The 15229-nt window shown below is 42.8% G+C and overlaps 2 protein-coding genes across 2 annotated transcripts in view; both read left to right on the top strand.

Moving 5' to 3' along the window:
• PMS2 (PMS1 homolog 2, mismatch repair system component) overlaps window positions 1-8163 on the top strand; it is a 32697-nt gene extending 24534 nt beyond the window's left edge. Inside the window, exons 11-15 of the mRNA XM_030212955.1 lie at window positions 866-1754; window positions 3731-3898; window positions 4055-4155; window positions 5875-6044; window positions 7180-8163. Coding sequence (XP_030068815.1) covers window positions 866-1754; window positions 3731-3898; window positions 4055-4155; window positions 5875-6044; window positions 7180-7323 — 1472 coding nt within the window. The 3' untranslated portion in view covers window positions 7324-8163. The remainder of the gene's footprint in view (window positions 1-865; window positions 1755-3730; window positions 3899-4054; window positions 4156-5874; window positions 6045-7179) is intronic.
• A 6111-nt stretch (window positions 8164-14274) lies between these two features.
• Window positions 14275-15229, top strand: part of RSPH10B (radial spoke head 10 homolog B) — a 101063-nt gene continuing 100108 nt past the window's right edge. The window contains exon 1 of the mRNA XM_030212022.1: window positions 14275-14360. The gene's annotated coding sequence lies outside the window, so the exon portion shown is untranslated. The remainder of the gene's footprint in view (window positions 14361-15229) is intronic.

Raw genomic sequence — 15229 nt, 5'->3', positions numbered from 1 at the left:
GCAAGTCGTACGAATGGGACTAGATTCTATATATTGTGCCAAAACATTTGGCGCCAAAATGAAATTTAGGCAAACTTTATAGAATAAGCCTAAATTTTCGTGTGGTATATAGAATACGGTGAGTGGCCATGACAGCATCTAACTCTAGGCCTGGCCATTTACGCCAAGTAAAACTTGGTGTAAATACTGGCGCTTAAGTTAGGCACAAAGCAGGTGTATTCGTTTTCTGGAACACCCATGACACGCCCATTCCATACCATAGCCACGCCCCATTTTTGACAGTGTGCATTGGAATTTACATGCACCGCTTTGCAGAATACACTTAGTGGGTAGTCCACATAAATCTAATTAATGCCAATTAGTGCAGATAATTGCTCGTTAATATACCATTATCGCCGATTGGCTCCTGCCTTGTATAAAAACGGGCACCTCCAAGGGAAAACATAATTCTTACCAAGACTGTTCTCTTTAGAGCTTAAGGCTTTCATTCAGGTGATTCCGAACACTCATATACTCGTACACCCCAGCTGATCTTGCAGGGATTGGCTGATATTGTATTTCCATGCTGTTAACCTAAAAGAGGCCTTTCCACTTGGATGGCCTTTGAGCCAACCAGTTTAAAGTGTTGCAGTTTTCATACCCAAGTGAATTCTAAACTTTGCAAGTTTCAGTCAGAAATATTTCTCTCCATGATTTGGATCCCGCAAAAGTCTGAAAGCAATTTGAAGGGGAGACCAAGATTACAAGATTTTTGAAATTCCATTATAGATAGTCTGATACATGAAAACTTAAAATTCTTTAGCTTTTGTACAATGATGTATTACATGATTTAATACCACAGGAATTTGTTACTTTTTATGTTTAGGAAGTCTTAGAAAAATAACCGCAGGAAGTACAGAGAGCCCTGAGTTGGACAGAAGGACTGGTCCCAGTACTCAGAATGCAGCTGGAGAAGATAAGACAGCAGGGACCATTTCCAAGCTAAGGGAGGCGTTTTCCCTCCATCAGACAATAGAGCTCAGCTCTCCAAATGTGAAACAGAATATATCCCATAGCCAGAGAAAACTTCAGTCTTTTTTCAGTACTTTACATTCTTCAAGCAGTCAAAAGTCTGTACCTACAAAGACATTTGATATGGGTAATGAGGAGTTAAATTGCAGCATACCTCTGTGTACTGGGAAAGATCTGAAATTGTCTAATGAGAGAGATTCTGGATATGGTAGCATTCCCACAGACTCAGACGCTTGTCTCAGCACCCCAGGCATATGCTACAGCAATGAAAGGGTAACCAACTTCCCTGAGAATGCAGATGGATTTTCACCAGTAAAGTTTAAACCTGGAGATTCAGAGACTGTAGTCCCAGGATCTCTTGAAACTACGAACAGGTTTTCTGAAGCTGAATGTAAACGGGATCAGTCGAGCAAAAACAGTGAATTAAAGAATTTAACTCAACAAGACGGTGACACTGGTCCGCTCGCTAAGCATTGCAAAATAGAGCAAGGTGTTGGAGAACTAGCCATGACGCCGGGGATAAGTGAAACTCACAAAAGCCCATTGATGCCAGTAGTTGATGTACCTGTGGAAATTAGGAAGAAAATTGTGCCTCTGAAATTCTCAATGAGCTGTTTGTCCAGCACAGTGCAAAGGTTCCAGCAGCAGCGAACAGCCGATACTCGAAAATATCAAAGATTCCGAGCAAAGATTAGCCCTGGTGAAAGTCAAGCAGCAGAAGATGAATTAAGAAAAGAAATTAGGTATTTCTTGTTTCTTTGTAAGATTTATTTTTATGTCCCCATCCCCCATCCCTTTGCACCGTCAGCCGCCTTTTATTCCTTGACTTCCAACATACTTGGAATGTATTGCAACTTGGGTGCTAAGGGCTGGATTAATGCATGGACAAACTAGGTACATACCTAGGGTCTAAAGCTGAAAGGGGCTTCTTACAGACCTGACAGATGAAGGATACTTGGGGTCAGAATAATTTTTTTAGTTAAGGGAGACTAGTGACTGGCTGATTTCTTAATTGGCTACAATCTTTTTCAGTAGTCTAATGATCTGCAACCCTAGCAGTAAATATACATTCTCCTTTCTTTCCCTTTATGTGGGTTCAGTCCTTGCTCCAGACTCTTTGAATCTATATTTTCCCTCATTGCCAACCTCTCCTCTTGCACAGAGTTCCAAATTCTTCTTAGCAACCCTCCCCCCCCCCACCCCCCAAAGTTCATTTCTCCAAAGCATCTAGAAAAGTGGGAAAGACTGGCCCCTGTGTATGGCAACAGCTTCTGAATGAGTGTAGGGACTAAATTTATTTATTTATTTAGGTGCATTTGTACCCCACATTTTCTCATAGGAGCAGGTGCAATGTGGCTTACAATAATTCAAGAGGAAAAAATACAATGCAAAGATGACTCAGTTTCAGATTGAGACAGGCAGGGAATGGAACAGTGGAAAACACGGGGTGAAAGATAGGGGCAAAGCAACCGGCAGATAACCATGTACAGTCAGGAAGGGAGAGAGGTTAAACATAGGAGTTGCCAGTGGAATAAGCTTTGGCAAATAAGAATGTTTTTAAAGACTTTTACCACATTCTCTGGCAATGTATTCCAATGAAATTAGTGTGAACTCCAAGCTAGAGGTGTGCATGGGGGGTATAATCTGATTACCAACCAAAGTCGATGCTTTTCTATCCCCACCCCATCCCCATCATATTGCTACCTTCCCTTCACCATCCCCAGTCAATTCTTTTCCATCTGTATAACCAACCCGCATTTAAAAGATCTTGTAAATTCAAACAAAACCTAAAATGCATCCTATAACTTGTTAAAATTTAACATAAAACAATAGGCATTACTTTTTAAAAACAATGCAATTAAACTCTGGAATTCATTGCCAGAGAATGTGGTAAAAGCAGTTAGCTTAGCGGGTTTAAAAAAGGTTTGGAAATCTTCCTAAAAAAAAAAGTCCATAAGCCATTATTAAAATGGAGTTGGGAAAATCCACTGCATAAAATGTATTGTACTGTTTTGGGATCTTGCTAGGTACTTGTGACTTGGATTGGCCACTGTTAGAAACTGGATACTGGACTTGATGGAGCATCAGTTTGTCTCAGTATGGCAACACTTTTATGTTCTTATGTTTTGAAGGTTTTTATTTATTTATTTTAGCTGAGGTGTTGGTGTTTCTGGTTTCTGAGTCAAAGTGTACATGGGGACATAATCCCCTCCCCTCCCGTCCTCATTCACTTTGGATCTGTCCCCTCCCATCCTCACATTATTAATGACTTTTTTTGTCGCCAATACCGTGGACACCCAAGGATTTCTGTGGATTCCTGTTCCCATCCCTGTGCACACCTTTATTCCAGGCTGCATGATGGCCCCTCCTGGTTCTGTGCTGAGACAATGCGTAAAATAAACTCAGTTTTCATGCTTAACCAGATACTGCTGCCACATACAGGCAAACTGCAATTTCCCCTAAACTATTCAGGAGATGTAATCTAGAGGGAGAACAGTATAGGGAGGAAGAAGGGAAAGATATTAAATTGAAATCTGCAGTGGGGTAGGAAGAGGCTGCTGTGGAAAGAAACTACCTCTGTTGTATACAGCCCTTGTAGATTTTCCTGTAAAGAAAGGGAGCAGTTTTCAAAGGCCCCAATGTCTTTTCTACATCAAAACATTTAATATAAGGTTAAAGTTGATGTTCATGTTTTAATAGGTCTGTTTTCTTTCTGCAGCAAAGATATGTTTGCAGAAATGGAAATTATTGGCCAATTTAATTTAGGATTTATAATAACCAAGAGGAATTCAGATCTCTTCATAATTGACCAACATGCTACAGATGAAAAATACAACTTTGAGATGTTACAGCAAAACACTGTTCTCCAAGGACAAAGGCTTATAGCGTAAGAATTACTGGTGTTCTGATTCTTCCATTATCTTAAATAATATGCTCTTTCTTCAAGATTTTAAGTCAAAATTGAGCAATAAGAACTATTCTGTTATTCCACAAAACACCTACATTTTGCCTTCAGATGATTTTTACATTTTCTGTCTTGCAGGCCACAGAAACTTAACTGCACAGCTGTAAATGAGACTGTATTGATTGAAAATGTGGAAATATTTAGGAAAAATGGGTTTGATTTCATTATTGATGAGAATGGTAAGTAATAACTAGAGATAAGTAATACCTTATGAATTTTTGAGAATTGTGTTAATTTGTAGAACATTCCTACTGGCTTCTAAAACTGGAAAGACAGTTATACATGTAGGAGATTAGTAGGAAAAAAAACCCAAATACCGTGCATTTGAGGATTTACTGAAAAGAGAGAAACGGTCACAACTTGGATAAAGATTATTTGGGAGATGCAGAAAGAGTTGAATCACTAGAGATGCCCTGTTAATGTTTTCCACTCTGCCTAACATTTGTTTACTACCTGGGTAGTACCTGGGGAGTTCAGAAAATATAGCTGCTCACAGGGCCTCAGTAAAGAGATCTTTCTCTCTCTGCTCCCTGGCTGAGACTGGTGAAAATCCAGTACCACCTGGCAAAATTTGAACTCCAGGGCCAATCAGAGCCCAGGGCACCAGCTTTGTATCTGGCCAATGGCACTGTAAATTGCCTTTCCACAAGCTTAAACTGGAAAAGAGAGAGTCTTTTTCTGTAACAGCTTTAAAACCCAAAACAATCGCCCTCTGCTGGCCAATTAGGAGAACTACACTTCATGGAATAATACAGTTAACAGGCTTAGAAACCCACTGTTTTGTCACATACACATGCATACATAGTAGCAGGGGCGTATCTGCGTGGGGCCTGGGCCCCCGCAGATTTTGCCCTGGACCCCCCTACCGCCATCAACCCTCCCCCGCTGCCGTTCTTACTTTTGCTGGCGGGGTACCCCAACCCCCGCCAGCCGAGGTCTGCTTCCACCTGCCGCTGCCGTAAAAACTTCTTCTTCAGCCGGCGGGGGACCCCAAACCCCCGCCAGCCGCCCCGCGGTGTTTAAAATTCATCTTCGGCCTCCGTGGCCGTGCTGCTGTGATAGGCGCTGTTGAAATCCACTTCGGAGTCTGACGTCGCAGCACGTACAACGACGTCAGACTCCGAAGTGGATTTCAACAGCGCCTATCACAGCAGCACGGCCACGGAGGCCGAAGATGAATTTTAAACATCGCGAGGCGGCTGGCGGGGGTTTGGGGTCCCCCGCCGGCTGAAGAAGAAGTTTTTACGGCAGCGGCAGGTGGAAGCAGACCTCGGCTGGCGGGGGTTGGGGTCCCCCGCCAGCAAAAGTAAGAACGGCAGCGGGGGAGGGTTGGCGGCGGGAGGGGGGGTGGAGAGAGTCATTGGTGGCGGTGGGGGCTCAGCGGCGAGGGGGGGGCTAAAATGTGCCCCCTCCCTCTGGCTCTGGCCCCCCCTACCGCCGGAGTCCAGATACGCCCCTGCATAGTAGTTGCTTTTAATGTAATTAATCAGCAAGGTAACACAGGTAGAGAATAATTCATACAATGATTATAGCGAATGAATTCTCTGATAGTGAATATGGTAGACCTAAGGGAATGAAAGAACAAACTGAAAAAATGATGCAGGCCTTTTAGGCCGAAACATGACTCGTGTCGAGTCTTGAATGATGATAATAAACATTTAATCTTGTCATATTGTCTGGCTATTGGTTTTAGCCACCTTCGCTGTGAATGTGTTTGTCTCGTTGAATTGGATGGTTTGTTCTTCTGTTTTCACGTTGTCTTCTTAAAAATGTAACCATGAGCTGTGATGGCCTGTCTTGCTGGTGAAAATATTAATTATTCACAATATTGATCTATCTCTGTGTTTGTTTGAGTCAGTATGGAATTCACAAACAGAATAATTTTTGTGACCTTATAGCTCCTGTCACTGAAAGGGTCAAGTTGATTTCCTTGCCAACTAGCAAAAACTGGACCTTTGGCCTGCAGGACATAGAAGAGCTGATTTTTATGTTGAGTGATTGCCCTGGAGTTATGTGTAGACCATCCAGAGTTCGACAGATGTTTGCTTCTAGAGCATGTAGAAAGTCTGTAAGTAATGCTAGTAACTGTGCGTTTCTTTCCTGTGTGGAGAAACTAAATATGATTGTTATAGGCAGGCTTGAAGATGAACTTTTGCTTCTAAAGAAATATTTCATCCTAATCCAGAGTAGAATGGAGATGTAGTTTTATAGTTTGTCACCATTATTACCTTTTCAAAAATTTTCCCACAAAACTTGTTTTTAACTAAAGTTTCCTAAATATACTACTGGTTCTCTTTGATACTGCTGGAATCTTAGTGGGCCATATCATCTTTTCTGGGCAATCATAACTTATAGAAACTCAAGATATCTTGGTACATTATGTTACAAAACCACATAGGTCCCCTCTTGAATAAATAACTTAGACAAAAAAGAGAGAAATTTAGATTATTCAACAAAGATTCAACAGTGAATATCCTTGTGTGCAAAGGTATGTGAACCCTTCATGTAGTAACTGGTGCCACCTCCCAAATAGTAATAACTTCACCTAAACATTGCTGTTGATCTAAGGCCAGTACAAGGATATAAGGCGCCCTAGACAAATATTCTTGCAGTTCTACCCTCCCCCCACCACCACCACCTACCACTGAGTGCTCTGGAAAGCACAATAAGAACATAAGAATAGCCATACTGAGGCAGACTGATGGTCCATCTAGCCCAGTATCCTGTTTCCAGCAGTGACCAATCCAGGTCACAAGTACCTGACAGAAACCCAAATAGTAGCAAGATTCCATGCTACCAATCCCAGGCCAAGCAGTGACTTCCCCCATGTCCATCTCAATAACAGACTGTGGACTTTTCCTCCAGGAACTTGTGCAAACCTTTTTTAAACCCAGATGCACTAACCACTGTTACCACATCCTCTGGTAACAAATATATCTTCACAGGTAAAGATCAGTGAACATAAGGGGCAAATCTATAAAGTGTACTGAAATGTAGCGTACTGAGTGCAAATTTTATAATGGCATCAAGGCACTCTGATTCTGTTATAGATTAATAGCATAAGTCGACATTTATGCTAGTATGAGATGGCCATTAACTGCTTTATGTATATACAGGGATACGTATGCAGGTCTGAGTAGCACAAATTCTGAGGAGAAGGTATATTTAACTCATATTGATGGAGGTCTTTGCTATTTTAACAGGTGATGATTGGAACAGCCCTTAATTCCTATGAGATGAAGAAGCTAGTTACACACATGGGTGAGATTGAACATCCTTGGAATTGTCCCCATGGAAGACCTACGATGAGGCACTTGGCTAGCTTAGATATAATTACCTCGGAATAACTCCTTAATATATTTTAATGATGCTTTTTAAGAATACTCTTTTAAACCTTTCTTACATTACTAGACTAAATGTTGGGGTCTATTTATGAAGCTGCAGTAAAGTTGTGCTTTTACCATGTTGCCAAAATTAACATGGTGACAGTTAACAGAGAAGAATTCTTTACTGTGCTTTAACTGTATTGCAGTTTGGTACATGTATTCAAGTGTCGTTAACTGTAAGGCACAGCCCCCGCTCCTTGCTAGCTGTTGAGTTGGAATTATGGTTGTTAACAGCTCACAGGACTTAGTAAATAGGCCCATAATTTTTTTGTTTGTTAGGTGTTCTGTCTGTGTGCCAGTTGGGGCTGCTGTATTAGTAAAGGCAGTGCCATCAGTTTTAGCCTTGGAGCCTGTGTTTGGCCACAGCCCTCTGACTGTCCTGGGAGAGATGATGTCAGAGGGTGAAGGGGTGAAAAGAGGTAAATGCTAGCAGCTGCAGCTCAAGCTAGAGCTTGACTGCATGCACCTGGCTCACTTGACAAAGTGCCCACCAGGGGGCACCATGGCAAAAAAAGAAAAAGGAATTCCATGCAACTACAGTCCTAAGACATGAGCCCAACATTAAAGAGATGGTTGGCCTGGACATTTGAGTCATGTTACTTCTTACCTACAGAGAAAGAAACTGGTTTTACTTGTACAATTTTGACCCCTTCCTTCCACAACAAGTGTATACTGTTTCCAGCTTGTGTGGATAGTAGCGATGGTTTCAAATTTTTTTTATTATTATTATTTTTTTTAATTTGCACATTCAAAACCTCTATGGTAATTTTGCTGATTGTATGTAATAAAGTTTTCAAAGTAGTGTCATCTTTTATTGTAAAATTCTCATTGTTTAGTTTAATTAATATCATGTTAGAGAGGTTTACAAAATAGCATAAAATCAATACAACATAAGCAACACATCTTGTGTTGCAAAGAGCCATTGTCCCTTCCCACCGTTCCTTGTGTTTCCTGTGGGATTTTATTGTTCCTCCACCAAGGTGGACCTTTTTTCTGTTCTTACAATTTACAAAACAACATAAACTCAAGCCAAAGTACAACATAATCAAAACAATTTACAAACTCATTCAGAGTTGAACTTATGGTTTATAGCCATTTGGGGGTAAATTGATAAAGCTTGTCTTACATGCAGGATAATGCATGCGTGTACATACAGTTTTAACAGAGCAACACCTATCTGGACTGATAGTCTGAATGCAAAATCTTAAATATTCAAACATGAAATATCAGCTCCCCAATATGGACCATGTTTGGAGTGGAGGAGTGGCCTAGTGGTTAGGGTGATGGACTTTGGTCCTGAGGAACTGAGTTCGATTCAGGCACAGGCAGCTCCTTGTGACTCTGGGCAAGTCACTTAACCCTCCATTGCCCCACGTAAGCCACATTGAGCCTGCCATGAGTGGGAAAGCACAGGGTACAAATGTAACAAAAAAAACAAACAAAAAACTGCCTCAGGGAGACCATCCACACCAACACTTGTCATAGAAAACGTCATTTTTCTCAAAGCTTACAAGCCCAGTTTATAACTGAAAATATGTAATATTAAAAAGATTAACACAAAACTTAATAATAGTTTAAATTAACCAAAACAATCAGCAAACCCGGTGGGATACCTGTAGCTACCAATAGGGTACAAAACTCATAACATCAGAGTACTAGTACTTATTTAAATAGGACTAGCCACATAATGATTGGTTAAAGCAGGGCTTAACAAATCCTAGGTGCCACAGAGCTCAGGATTTCATACTTCTGATAATTTTTTTTCCTTCCTCAGTGCAGCTTCAAACTGCTTCTCTCCCCCTCCATGGCAATCCAGCTCTGCATGTACTTGAGCCATGTGGTGCAGGGGGTTCAGGAAGTCTTGCAGGACTTGAAAATGCGAGACTTCCCCAACTTCCTGCATCGCACGGCTCAAGTATGTGCAGAGCCTGATCGCCATGCAGAGCTGAGAGAAGCTGTCAGGCATCAAGGAGTACAAGAGAGATATGGGGGGGGGGGGGGATTGTTCTCTCTAAGCTGAGCGGGAGACCTCCAGTGGCATTGCTGCCAATGGAGGGGGGGGGGGGGTTGCTTCAATATTGTGTTTTCAATCACTTGGGACAGGCAGGTTCCCTGGTGGTACAGCTTGCCTGTCCCTCACTATTGAAAATGTGGTAGTGAAACAGCACCCCCCCCCCCCCCCCATGGGCTAGACTGTAGGTGGAGGAGTCACGCTGGCTTAGAGAGAACAGTGATGGGAAGGGGGTATGACTGAGTGAAAGCTGTGGGGGGAGGTATGAGAGAGACACACACACAGATTGGGTGAAAGCTGGGCGTGGGGTATGAGAGACAGTCTGGGTGAAGGCTGCGGCAAGGAAGTATGAGAGAAACTGATGAGGACCCAGGCTATGGAGATAGGCAAAAAAAAAAAAAAGAGACCATTGCCTTTTTGTTTCACCTAGCTAGAGGGTGACAGCATGCTTTGGAAAGGGAGACTATTAGCTTTGCAGTTGATTGGCAGAGGCACCTTAATGAACTGATTTACTAAAGTTTCTTTGCCCACAGGCACAACAGAGGGAGGGAAAAATATCTTGGTACATCAATTTCTAAAGCAGCTACTACTAATCTGGGAGAGGATTCCAACCCCTCCAAATTTCACTGGGGACAATTTTGGAAGGGTGAGCAAGGTCTTAGATGCTGGCTCCTAGATTTATTGAAAATTTGTTGAGGCCAGGGTTAAAGGACATCACATAATACCCATAAGGAGGGGGATAAAGAATAATACACAACAATAATTCAAGATGTCATCAACTCTATAATCACTGACAAGGACAAATAGCCACAGCTGGGAATACCCGTGCAGCTCACAGAAATTTAATCTACAAGTTTCCTAGCTAGCGGACCTTGACCAGACTGGTGCCATCACCCACTTTTGGCTTAAAGATCCCTATGTACACTGAGAACACTCACTACGGGTATGCAATTCTGGGTTAGTTTGAAAGGTCATTGGTAGGACATATTTGGCTTTGGTGGGTTTCAGGTTTTTGGGCTACTTTCTTGAAACATGAGTGTTGGGGTTTTGTTTTGTTTTTTTTGGGGGGGGGGACAGTATTCACTAGTTAACCACTTAGCATTCCCAAACCTCAGTTCTGGCAGTCTTTCTGTGCATTTCAAGCCTCATTCTGGAGCTCCAATAGCCTTGCTATGCATTCTGTGTCTTAGTGCAAAGCAAGGAGGTTACACAGAACAGGAGATACCATGACGTCAAAAAGTTGAAGCTGCTGTGCAGCCGTCATCCCTGTACACCCAAAACAAAGCAAACATCAGCTGCTGCACCCATGTTGTCGTTCTTTATTGTTACAGCATTTTTATTTGATCTCACTTATATTTTCAATATGCAGGCTCGTGCAGCGTACTGATGTACACAGAGGAAGTATTGGTTTCATTGGTTAGAGTACCAATTTGTTCTAAATTGTAAATCAGTGTGTCATTTGGAGAGGATAGTTATAGTGACACCTTAGCAGGCATTGTATTTGTGCAGAGCAGGGGCGTATCTGCATGGGGCCACAGGGGCCTGGCCCCCCTACCGCCGTCAACCCTCCCCTCCGTCGCTTACTTTTGCTGGCGGGGGACCCCAACCCCCGTCAGCCGAGATCCGCTTCCTCCTTCGAGTCCTACCTTTAAAAATATTTCTTCAGCTGGCGGGGGACTCCAACCCCCGCCAGCCGACCCGAGATCTTCTTTAACTTTCTTCTATCTTCGTCCTCCGCGTGGCCGACATGTTGCTGCTGTTGTGCAAAGCTGAAATCCAGTTTCGGAGTCTGACGTCGCAGCACGTTACGACGTCAGTCAGACTCCGAAACTGGATTTCAGCTTTGCACAACAGCAGCAACACGTCGGCCACGCGGAGGACGAAGATAGAAGAAAGTTAAAGAAGATCTTGGGTCGGCTGGCAGGGGTTGGAGTCCCCCCACCAGCTGAAGAAATATTTTTAAAGGTAGGACTCGGAGGAGGAAGCGGATCTCGGCTGGCAGGGGTTGGGGTCCCCCGCCAGCAAAAGTAAGCGACGGCGGGGAGGGAGGGTTGGCAGCGGGAAGGGAGGGGGGTGTCCGGCAATGGCGGGGAGGGGGAGCGGCGGGGGGGGGGCTAAAATGTGCCCCCTCCCTCTGGCTCTGGCCCCCCCCTACCGCCGGAGTCCAGATATGCCCCTGGTGCACAGATGTTTTCACCTAGTAAAGTGCCACCAAAACAGACATCATGTTATGAGAACCAGGTGCTCAGCATTCAGAGTTTCTATTTGTAAGTACAAAGATTTTTTAAAACTTTAATTAGGTTGAAACCTGGGAATGTTTAGCATCCTTTCCCACCCCCACCCCCTATGAGTACATCAAAAGAAAAAATATGGTATGGTGGGAACTTGCTCCTTTTGTTTGGTGGAATGCAATGGTATATTGTATAAAAATGCACTTAAATTTTTTTTTTATTACTACTATTTCAAAGGCAGGTATTGAATAAAGAGGGAAGAGCTTCCTTCATTCAGAAGTTCTGTCCAGACCAAACAAAATGCCCAACGCTCACTCGGATTCTTCAGTATCTTTATTGGTGAACAATTCTCATAATGTCGCAGACCAACCAAGTTCTGTCCATAGTCAGTCTAAATGTATTGTCCAGTTCTGTTGTATATATTTATTTCTTCAAGTCTGTGTGGTTGTAAAAGGCATTTTTTAAAATCTTTGTCTCGTGGCTGTGTCTTTGTATATAGATGAGTGTGTTTTTATTAGGAAGGCAAACAATACATCACCAAAATACAGTAGACAGCAGCACACTTTTAGCTGCCAAATTTTTACAAAATTATGCTCCGTGGCTAAATCTGTTGGCTGCCTGCTATGTGAATATTCCATCACTGTTTCATTATCTACAAAGTACAACATATTATGGCCATTTCCTTTAAACTTTGATTGTTTTAATTAATTTATCCAGACCTTACATGCACATGGTATTTTGCTTGTTGAACCCAAAGGTGAACCCTAAGGGTGGTTAAACAATTTGGAATAAACTGTGTTGTGCTGTAGAAGTTGTTTTCTTTTGCAGTGTGTGTATGGATACCTATTCTGGTGTGTGCATGTGATAAAGTTTGAATAACTGTCTATACTTATGACTATGAATTCTGAACATGCGCCATCATTAAATGACAGACTTTTAAATGCCCAGCAGTCTATATATGGTAATCTCATCTTTGTTACACTTTCAGACATATCGATTCACTCATGATGTTACTGAATTCTATTATTCTGTCTCACTGTATTTTCAAATGTAAGCCACATTGAACCTAAGGTTGTTTGGGATATAAATGTCAATTAAAAAAAATCCTTTATCCTCTACCTTTTAAGGCACTGCCTATCCAACTGGATGGTGATGGCACAAGGAAAGCAAGTTTGGTCTAGGGAAGACTAACTCACCCTAACCTGTTCCTTAGCTGGGCTCTAGTATTATCATATTAAAAATGGAACCATGCCATGCCTTTGTGGTTATGTGCCACTAATAAGTTAAATGATTGGCTTTCTTGAAAGGATTATATAACCGTTGGATAGATGACTATGAACACACACACACACACATATATATATGCAGTATCACAATTCCTCATGTACAGCCACAAAACAACCTTTTAGGGTGGATAGTGTTCACAATTAGCTACTTTTATTATTGACCGGATAGAAAAAAAATTTCAGTTTTTGGCACAGTATAAGGCATCACAAGAACAAAATATAAGAAAACCAATGGATTAAATTAGGGGCTTATAGCCCATTTCGTTATGTTTTAACAAATAGATCTGCATGAAACCAAATATTTATTTTTATTATTTTGACTTATAAAACAGTTTGTCCCTGAAACATGCTCAAAACAAAGTAATCAATTTGTGTATCTAAAATTTAAACTTCTACAAAAGAGATGCGGTGAAAATGTGAAAAGGAGAGTTTAATTTTAGTTCCATTTAATTTCAATATGTTCCGTCTTCATAACAAGGCAGATAACAACAGTAGTTAGGATGATGAACCCATCAGCAAACAGGATCTCCTCATTGATCTTTGGTTATGTATTACTGTATTGTATAGAAAAGCATAGGAAAATGAGCACAACATACACAATTTATTACTGCTGTTTTTACCAGCAATAATAATTTTTAAGCTGTTTCATGACATTTATATCTACATATGGGAAACTTTCAACTAAAAAAGCTTTAAAAAAAATTCCCTTATCCTCCACTTTTGAAGGAACTGCCTATCCAACTGGAACAGTTTTAAACTTTTTTACAGATGGACCACGCAAAGGCAGTCCGTTATTTTTTTTAATAAGCTTTTGCTATGGTGTTTCAATAGCTAGCGTTTGCCATTGTTTTAGGTGAAACTAAAACGGTGACAAGCTCCACCTTACAGGCTTCAGCCCCTATAATGGTTAATGGTGCTAGATAGACTCATGCTCCCGTCTTCTCCTGTTCTCAATCTAACCTTCTTGGCGCATGACGTCTCCTGTTCTCAATCTAACCTCCTTGGCTCTGTGCATTCCAACCCTCATTCTGGTGTTCCAAAAGCCTCTCTACGTGCATACAACGCCGCACGTGACTGCTTTCTGCACGTTTCCCAGCCGTTCCACAAATGAGCTGTACCATGAGTGCTCCCCCTCCTCCCTCCAGCAATAGGAAGAATAAAAACAAAGCAGCAAGTTTGCCTACTTATTTGTTTAACTGTGTTTTAGGACTCCTTTTGTGTTTTATACAAAAGTTTGCAAACCTACTGTATGTTACATTGCCTTTGTTGGCTGGGTGTTGTTGTGTAATTGCAAGGTGCTGGAATGGTACCTTCCGTTGCTACTGGATACAGAGCAACAAACCCTGTTCCTGGGTCTTTTCCAGAGCTCCTGTCGCGGCTTACACCTGTTTCTTCTTCCCTATGTATGATTGGGAAGCGGAGTGATTTGTAAAGGCTTCTCCTTATCTCGGTCAGGAGGAAAGTGTTTGGGTGAGGTTAAACGCAGACTGCTGACCAGAGGGCTTCGTTGTATTCACCGCTCCTGGGGCGGGGGATATTGTTTGTAACAGAGGGGGGCTCAGTTTTTTTTTTTTAATGCTTACAAATATCAGTGCTTTGGTGCGGGTGCCAGAGAAACGGCATCACCGTTTGGTTTCGGATTTTTATTTTTGGTTGCCCGTTTTCCACCAGATTCTATAAACGGTGCTCAAATTTGAGTACAATCCTGAGATTTGCATGATGCAAAGAAATTAGTTAATGAGCCATTAACAGTGCCGTAGCGAGGGCGGCTGACACCCGGGGCGGGTCGCCACTGCGCACCCCCCCTAGGCGCGCACCCTCCCCCCCTCCGGAGCGCACCCCCCCCCCCCCCGGAGTGCATTCTTACATTGAATTAGTAAGCGAGGGGCGGGCGAGAGGGCCGATCCGCCCCCGAGTGCACGTCGCTGGGAGCTGCGTCGGCTCCGCTGGTTCCAGGGTTGCCAGGTGGAAAATTTTTTTCCCACCCAAACCAGCCTAAATGCAGCCCAAAACCCGCCCAAACTCAAACCCTGCCCCTGACACCCCCACCCCCATGTTATCACCCCCACCCCCGCCGTCATCAACCCCGCCCCTGCCGTCATTGGCCCCGCCCCCACATTGATCGGCCCCGCCCAGAACGTCACTAACCCCGCCCAAAACGTCACTAACCCCGCCCCCTGCAGCCGGAAAAACGCCTAAAAAAACGCCCAAAAGACAAAAAAGAAGCCCAAAAATCCGCAACCCGCCGCGGGCAAAATTTTCCCGCAGCGGGTCGCAGAAAACCGCCCAATTGGGCGGTAAAACCGCCCACCTGGCAACACTGGCTGGTTCCCTGCTTT

Source organism: Microcaecilia unicolor, chromosome 8 (assembly GCF_901765095.1).
Source record: "Microcaecilia unicolor chromosome 8, aMicUni1.1, whole genome shotgun sequence".
NCBI classification, from domain to species: domain Eukaryota; kingdom Metazoa; phylum Chordata; class Amphibia; order Gymnophiona; family Siphonopidae; genus Microcaecilia; species Microcaecilia unicolor.
The sequence above is the reverse complement of the archived record's forward strand: the minus strand, read 5'-3'. Positions and strand labels throughout refer to the sequence as shown.